The sequence below is a fragment of the Frankliniella occidentalis genome, unplaced genomic scaffold (assembly GCF_000697945.3).
Source record: "Frankliniella occidentalis isolate FOCC.00 unplaced genomic scaffold, Focc_3.1 Scaffold18, whole genome shotgun sequence".
Classification (NCBI taxonomy): Eukaryota; Metazoa; Arthropoda; class Insecta; order Thysanoptera; family Thripidae; genus Frankliniella; species Frankliniella occidentalis.
In genome coordinates, this window is record NW_026267148.1 from 2648167 (window position 1) to 2656398 (window position 8232).

Below are 8232 nucleotides of genomic sequence, written 5' to 3' on the forward strand. Positions count from 1 at the left end.
ATTTCTAAATTAAACATTGACTATAGTCTATAAGAAGGTCTATAAACACTATAGACATATTGTTGCTTTAATAAAAGAAAATGCTCCTCACAAATTTGACTCACGAGTGGGAGAGTGTAGAACAAATGGGAGCCTGCTGTATAACTTTTGTATGACGGCACATTCGCATAGTTTACTTGAATAAAAGAGAGGCGTTTTGCGGTTGGGAAGGTTAACTTGTTCAGGCTTGTCGTTTACTGTGTCTATACAGTAGAGACAACCTGACTAAACAGGACCACTGACCCTTCTTGCCTTTACCCCCGGGCATCTCCCCCCTCTCACAGAGATATAGAGACAGGGAGAGGAGAGGGTCTGGACCTGCAGGCGAGTAGAGGTGTAGGCTCTATAGCGAGAGAGGGAGATAGTAGAAAGGGCCGGGGCACGAGTTTTCAGTTGTTTCGTGGATACGCACACCACGAAACATTCGGTGGGGACCGTCTCCCTACCTGTCTCTATCCCTGCGGATCTCTTCCATTTTACTTCTCCCCTCCCTGAAATTAAAGACCAAAAGAAACTCTATATTTCACCCCTCTGCTCTGCCTTGCCATGTGATAATGTGATGAGCTTCAGTAGGAAAGGGACGAGCAGGCCACTGTTCCATTGATAAAGTGGAGGGGCTTGTCACCTGCATGCCTCGCTGTCGCCATTGATGGAAAGCAGGGGGTGGTGGACAGTGTTGGTGGCAGTCACTCACAAAGAGGCCGGACGGGCCGGACCCCTATAAAACACGGAACAGTCTCGTCATTAGCGCTCGACGCTAAAGCACCAAAGGTTTCAACTGTGTCATTTTACCTGGTTGCTGTTTTAGTTCGGGTGACGAAAACCCGCTATTCAAGTGGTGTTGCCGTCAAACGAGGGGGAAATGGTTAAAATCGGCTGTGCATTTATTCCCTACATGGGTGGTTTTCATTTATTATCCGACTTTTTTGGGAGAGGGGCTGCTGCGGCCACTACTTTTTATCAGGAAAGAATAGGGCTGAACAGGGATGATCCCTCTAATTGAGAGCTAGGCCCCTACTCCTGGCAATGCGGCCGGCCGGCGGCTGTTGACCTGTTTTGGCCCCGACTTGTAGCGCCAGGCCTTATCTCTCCCCACGCCCTCCCTCCTTTGCGCTATCCTTTAGAGCCGGCGTCCAGAGAGCATCTCCTCGTTTTTGTCATCGTTTAGCCACCTCGCGTTTGTATGAGATACAGGGGGAGGGGAGTACTTTCTTAGGGAGGAAGAGAAAGGGGGAGGTCAGCGCTGAAGAGAGCCTTTTGCGAGCATGTGTCTAGAGGACTTTTCTTTTCCTTTTATCTCTGGTCGGCCTGGTCCGAGGCGGGACCGTGTTTGTTCTTTTCCACACGGGTTTTCGACGCCTCCGCTGTTTGGATGCATATGTGTAAAGTGTATGTTCAGAATATGAAAGGCCCGCGACTCGACGCGCGTGTGTACTCAGAACATGCTTTATGAGGGGGATCGAAACGAGGGGCACCTTCTTAGATATTCGGGGTTTTGCATGTGTGTGTATAACGGTCATATTCTTCCTTCCTCCATGATTCGCAATCGCAACCTTTTAGCTGATGGGGCGACGAGTAACTTAGTTATTTAGTTGCTCTTACAAGCGTGTTACTGTATTTATGTGTTTGTGTTTTACTAACAGAGTGAGACAATGATGTATGACTGGAATAACTGCTGTTTTCTGTTCGGTTCGGTAACCGGTGCCCCCTTTTCTTTTTTTTGCAGTGACCAAGCTGCGCGAGCACTGGGATGAGACAAACTCCAAGGTGATGTCACGAAAGACCCAGCTAGACGCGATGCTGGCCGACAGCCAGCGCTATGAGGGCAAGCGGCTGGAGGTTGACGCTTGGCTCGGCCGAATGGAAGCCCGCCTAGAGAGAATGGGTGCTGTTGGCCACACGGCCGACGTGCTGGAGGCGCAGCTGCGAGACCAAAAGGTGAGAAGACTTTCAAACCAGGCTTCAATATTTGTTGTTGCAATTTTTGCAGAATTACGAGGCCGAAAAGTTGAGAGGAAAGTTGATGCGAGATTAGTAATCATTGTAATAATGGCGTTTTTGTATCATCTACAGGCGTTCCACGCTGAGCTGCACCAGTACAAGCACCACATGGACTTGTTCTCCCAGCTCACTCAGAAGCTGATTGCCGTGTACCAACAAGATGACACCACACGCGTCAAGAAGATGACCGAAATGGTCAACCAGCGCTATCAGAATCTCAACTCTAGGTGGGTGGTCTAAGTCAATGGAATTTCCCTTAGAATTACGTAAGATATTTTTTTCAAAAAATCTAAAAGAAATACTGGATTTCGATCCCTGCCGTGTGTCACAAGTGTTTCTTGGGAACTTGTTCGAAAAATTATCTAAAACGAGGAATGGCGAATGGATTGGTTTAATATCGTTTATTTTATCTTCTTCGTGTCTCAAAGAGTGTGTCCCTTTTACGGCTCTATTTTGAGTTTTCTAATAATGGTTTGAGACCTCCGATGTTTGTTACTTCCCATGATTTGTTTTTCGGTGTTAGAAAATGTTTGCCAAGTTCAAGAAACCAACAAACGATCTTAATGTTGCAGTATCGTGAACCGAGGCAAGATGCTGCAGTCAGCCATGAACTCGCTGCACACTTTCGACCGTTCCCTGGACAAGTTCTTAGCCTGGCTGTCGGAGGCCGAGTCGTCCATGGAGGCCATGGACGCGGACGCAGACCGACTGGCGCAGCAGCGACGAGACGGGCGAGACCAGCAGGGCCAGCAGAGCCAGCACCAGCGACAGCTCAAGGTAGGCAAACCTCCAGAAGGCGGACTCTTACTCATTGCTCCCAACAAATCTAATTCATCGATGCCATGTAGAGTTTCTACTGCCCTAAACAATTTCACTGAAACCCAAACATCAACTTTCCTCATAATATTCTCTCCAACATGAGTAAAGAGTAACTTTTTTGTCGTATCCCTTCGGTTTCACACTGACCTCCTTGGCAGCGGTCACCCCGTCGATAATCGGTTTGTGATGGTCTTATCTCATAGCCGCTTCTCTTGCCCCTTTCCCCTTTACCACTTCCGCGACCAACGTCTCGCATCTCCCCCCTCCCCCCAATCCTAGCCAACTTCTTCCAACTAAATCTCACGTTTGGAACATTGTGAGTGGGGAAAAGTGGGGGGGGGGGGGAGAGAGTGGTCGGCATAAGTTTTATCCCCCACCCTTTCCCTCCTCTCCCTAATCTCACCCCAGCCAGCACGTAGTGCGAGGAGGACACAGTTTCCTGCATCCGGTGGCGCCCGGCGCCCTCTCTGCTGCGCCGCCCGGCCCTTCCCCGCGCTCCCCCGCTCCCCCCTCCAGTCCAGCGGCCCTCGCCGCCGTTGGCACGCAGGGTTCGTTTGCCGTCCGCAGTGAGGCCGAGGCCCTCTCGACATCGGTACTACCGGATCGTCCCGCGGCGACGCGCTCCAGCCGTCGTGCTGCGCTGTTTTCATTCCATTTGGCCGGGCAGAGTGGCGAGCCGCACGGAGGGGAGGGGGTTGGAGTGAGCGGGGCGCTGAGCGCGTCAGAGCGGCAAACTTGATTTCCAGTTAGTTTTACATCCGCTTAGTTTGGATTGGAGAGAGGGGGCCGGGCGGTGCAGGGTGCGGGCGGACGCCGGCTGCTGTTGCTGTATCAGACTCGAGGGGGGTGAGGGATGAGGGGAGGGGGGTGTCGACAGGGTGCGGACGTTGAGCCTTCCTCTCACGGATAGCTGCCGAGGCGTCGCCGCCGTCGGCCGGAATATAGTAGAAGGGGGATCAAGCGGTCAATCCGGGGGCGAGGGGGGGACGCAATAGCGACGGAGACGCGCGGCGGCGGTGAGGGGGGTGGAGTGGAGCACGTCGCCCCTCCCGCCCGTCCGCTCGTGACACTGACAGCCTCAGCCTTTGGATTTTCGCAGCGCGCGAGAATAGCCGGGATGATCACTTTCCTCGCCTGTCTCTGTCGTCCTCCCCCCTCCCCCTCCCCCCAATAGTCGATGGCGCGGCTGTCTTACCCACCGATATTGTCCGCCGCTGGATGCTCACACGGCGCCTGGGGGTCCAGCAGCGCCAGCAAGCAGCCGGGCGAACGCCGATATGAGGAAATATTTGTCGGAGCCTGCTCCCCTTGCATTCCAGCAGTGCAGCCGCGTGACCTCTGGGGGGCGGGACTATACTGCGAGCTACTACTACTGTATGCGGGAGTGCGAGGACAAACAGCCGGCGGGCGGCATTCACCTCGCACGCAATCGCGCGGTGTGCTATACTGTACGTGCATGCCGGTGCATGTCGCGACCAACAGGAACAGCAGGGGGGCAGGCCTGCTACGCCCGCCCACTACTTGCGTCCCTTTCCTATGCCTGATGATAGATAATTAGTGTACCGACGTATTTTTATTTCCCTGTGGCGCCGATAAGACGCGCTGCAGCAGGGGCCACCGCGGCGTTGCGTAGCCTAGCGTAGCGGTGCGGTGCTCCTCGCACCTCCTTACGCGGAGGGGGCGGCCGCGGCGCGGTTGCTCGCTCCCCCCTCCTCCCCCTCCCTTAGCCCGCCCCTGCCTGGCTGCCGCCCTAGCCCCTCACCCGCTCACCCCGAACGTCGATAAAAATAGATGATTCCAGCATTGGGCGGCTCGCGCCTCCCCCCCTCCCCTTCAGGAGCACATGACCCCTGCGCCCACCTCGCTTCCTCCCCCCACCCCTCGCCCTCGCTGCCCCGCGGCCGCCAAAGGACTATTGTCTGGGGCGGCTAGAATACCTGCTGCTCCTCGAGTGGCGGTGGTGAGAGGTGGGCGGGGGACGCGCTATTCATCCCCGGTAGGGGTAGTAACTAAATCAACCCACACCACCCTCCCCCCGCGCGCCCCTTTGGACACTGCTCGCGTGTAAGAGGGGTGGGCGCAAGGCAAGGTGTCGGGCGCGCGCATAGGAGGCCTTTCCGCAGCAGCGGCGCGCGGCTTTTCAGTCTCGCGTCTCCCCTTCCTCCAGTTTTTTTTTATTTTTTCCTCGCCGTGTACCTCTCCTTTTGGCCCTCTGCCACCGCAGCGGTGTGCCGAAGTGATATTGTCGTGCTGTAGGGAGGGGGGGTTTCCCTTCCTGGGTCTCGGAGAAGGCGCCGGGTCGGCTTTGAGTGAGTAAGAAAGGAGCTCGAAGCAGAGGACCCCGCTCCACCGCATCGCCTCACGTCTCCTCGTTTAATTCTTAAGGAGCAGGGGACCTGATGATGGCACGGCAAATAATTCAGCATTGTGTTGAATTTTCAATCAATTTGTTTTTTCTTACCAGCTGCCCTGGGTACCTGTTCTTTAATTTTCTCTTACCCGGTAAATTCTTCAAGTTTAACTAGTATGAAGAAATTAAGGGACCAAATTAAACTATCCCTTTTCGTTGCTCGATGTGTACCCTGAAATGACGAGACCGACTAAACAGACAAGAATAAACGTTTGTTATGTTTTGATGAATGTCGATGCATGACAATTTGTTTTGATTGCGGACGCCTGCTAAATTAATCGTGCGCGTGTCTGTCGAGCCCGCCTCGGCCCGCCCCCCGTCGTGTCGCGGTGGTATCGCTTCATCGAGCACAGCGTTGTTAGGCTCGTCGGGACTCCGAGCTCTCATGCTTCTCTGTGGGCTTTTTCGGCGATGACACACACACAAAAAAAAACTGCAAACTTGATTGTAAGTCGGCTTAGCTTTCCTTTTTACAATGGAAGAACACGGTAACAAAAAAAAAAGAGGCTTGAAACGAGGAAAAATATCCGCAGCGAGCAGAAAAAGTGATATGATAAAATCGCGTGAAAGATGTCGCTTTTTTTCCCGTCCGTTTGCCTTGTTCTTGTGGGAACATGTCACCAACGGGGCGGTGGCGCTGCTTCCTCGCGCGCAAAGTCCCGCCGGGCCCCGCCCGCCGCACCCCCATCCCTTTCCCCTTGTCGCGGGGGAGCCTGGCAAAGTCCAAAGTCGCCCCTAAGCTGTAATAACACACCTCGCATACAACATGATTGGACCCCCTCCCTTTCCCCTTCCCTCATTCCCACGACGAGCAGGGGGCCAAACCGGGGGAGGAGCAGCGAACATCACCCCCTGTCCCCCTTGCTCTCCTGCCCTTTTCCATCCCCCTATTTTAAAGACCCCCCTACCTCCCGCCGCCGGCTCCTTTTTCAAGCAATCAGGCTTGAGGCCGGCCGGCCGCGCTCCGCCCGCTCCTCCACCATCCCTCACTTTTATGCCCCCAATTTAAGTGGGGCTACGGCGGGGCGTGGCGTTTGGGTCGGGCCTCGCTGCCATGCAAGGCAAAGGCAACCCCTAGACTCACAAAATTCCGGCTCCAAAAACCTCGAACACTTTGCTTCTAAACATCAATTTCGTCCGTCCCTTCCCTCACCCGGACGCGGAGACCTATGCTGCGAATAGACAGGCTGTTCTAACTGGAATTGTGTGGAGAATTATAGGAAGGGTTTAAAATAAAAACGCCAGTGGATTAGGAGAGCCATCTGGTGGAAGTCGACAAGGTCTTGTCTTGCCCGGGTGGTCGCAGTGGCCCTGCCTTCCGTTTTCCGTGCTGTGTTCTCGTCTTCAAGTGCTCCAGTCACTCTTCTTGTCCCCTCGTACCCCCCAAACACCCCTCTCCCATCACCCCCCGCAGTCTTTTCCCTGTCCCTCTGTCTCTCACTCGTTCGTCAAGGCCTGCGAATTTCCAGCCGTTCCTTTTGCCATGCTGATGAGTTTCTGTGTCGTCCTCGTCATAGGACAGTTTTGCCTGTTGAAATATTATGCCACTGCCACTGGAACGTCTTGAGGCTTGAGTCCTGGTGTGGACTAATGGTGCTCAACTAAACTAGCATGCTGAATGCTACATTATTTGTGTAAGCCTTCCTTACTACACCCCGAGCCGAGGTCCACGCCCAGGCTGTTATTGACACTTTTAGCTGGTCCTGTTTTCGCCAGCCAGTTATCTGAACTGTCGCTCGAAGGACGGCGGCAAGACGTTTTTAATGTAAACCTAACGGCTCTAGCTGGGGCCCACAGCTGGCCTGCTTATTTTCATTCCATCAGAAAAGCGCAATGCCGCCATCTCGTTTGCATTCATTATACATTTATTTTCGTTTAATTCGACTCAAGCAGCGCTGGGCTGCGCTCTTTCTGTGAGAGATGAATCAAACAGAAGCAAATCGCATTGAGAATACAACACAAGGTGAAACATCGCTACAACCAAAATAATATTCTTTCACAGCTCATGAATATCTGTAAACATGATGCGCTTACGCATGTTAAGTACATCAATTTACATAGCCTTTAGATCCCTATACATCAGTTTGAAGAAATTCAAATTCGAATTGATTAGCCAAGAAACATTGCGGACGATTATTACTATGCTTTGCATACCTACCTATCCGGATGTTTATCTCGCGTAGATAGAATTTCTGTGAGAATTTTTCTTTAAAAAAATAGAGCTGTTAGGGTAATAAGGAAACTACGCGTTGTAAAATGTTACCCTTACTCTGTGCAGGCCACTGTGGGAGCTGACAATAACGAAATAATAGTGCGCAGTTTTAGTGTCACCGAGTAGAACATTTGAAAACCCAAGCCGATATCAGCATCGAAAGAAAGAAGTGCACGGTAAAAACGGTCTCATTTTTGGGGGAAAAGGGAAAACTTTGAAAAATTCCCATATTTAAGGAAAACACCTCCGATCTCGCCTCAGATTCTGAGGAGCCTCATAAAAAGAGGTAAATCCCATTTTTTAAAGTTAACTTCCTCGAATGCTGAGGAGTTTTCCTCGAACCAACGGAGTTCCTCAAAGTTTTCTCTTTTTCCTCAAAAAATGAGACATTGTTTTTACCTTGTAGTCATCGAGCGTCCGTGTGTGGGGCAGATGTGACAGCTCTCTTTTCTGAGTGAGTTGTTGTAGAAGCAATGAAAGGATGTGAAAGGTCTATTGAAATGATAACAGGCCCATCTCTCCTTGCACCAATATACCTACCTAGAAGTCAGAGCAGAGCATGATGGTGAGGTTGGGTGGTGCCATGGCAGTTCGACCCCTCATCCTCGCTCATCTCTTCGTCTCCCATATCACCCCCCCCCGACCCCCCACCCCCTCGGTGATCTGGGGTATTACACGTGATCGGAGCGTCAATTGAGTCCGCGGAATGTCGGTGGTGGGCGGTGTGACGTAGCTGGCAGTGGCGCAGGGA

At 52.6% G+C, this 8232-nt stretch overlaps 1 protein-coding gene across 1 annotated transcript in view; it reads left to right on the forward strand.

The window, feature by feature from the left end:
- LOC113207601 (dystrophin, isoforms A/C/F/G/H) overlaps window positions 1–8232 on the forward strand; it is a 192270-nt gene that overhangs the window by 92629 nt on the left and 91409 nt on the right. Inside the window, exons 43-45 of the mRNA XM_052264317.1 lie at window positions 1766–1977; window positions 2113–2267; window positions 2613–2817. Coding sequence (XP_052120277.1) covers window positions 1766–1977; window positions 2113–2267; window positions 2613–2817 — 572 coding nt within the window. The remainder of the gene's footprint in view (window positions 1–1765; window positions 1978–2112; window positions 2268–2612; window positions 2818–8232) is intronic.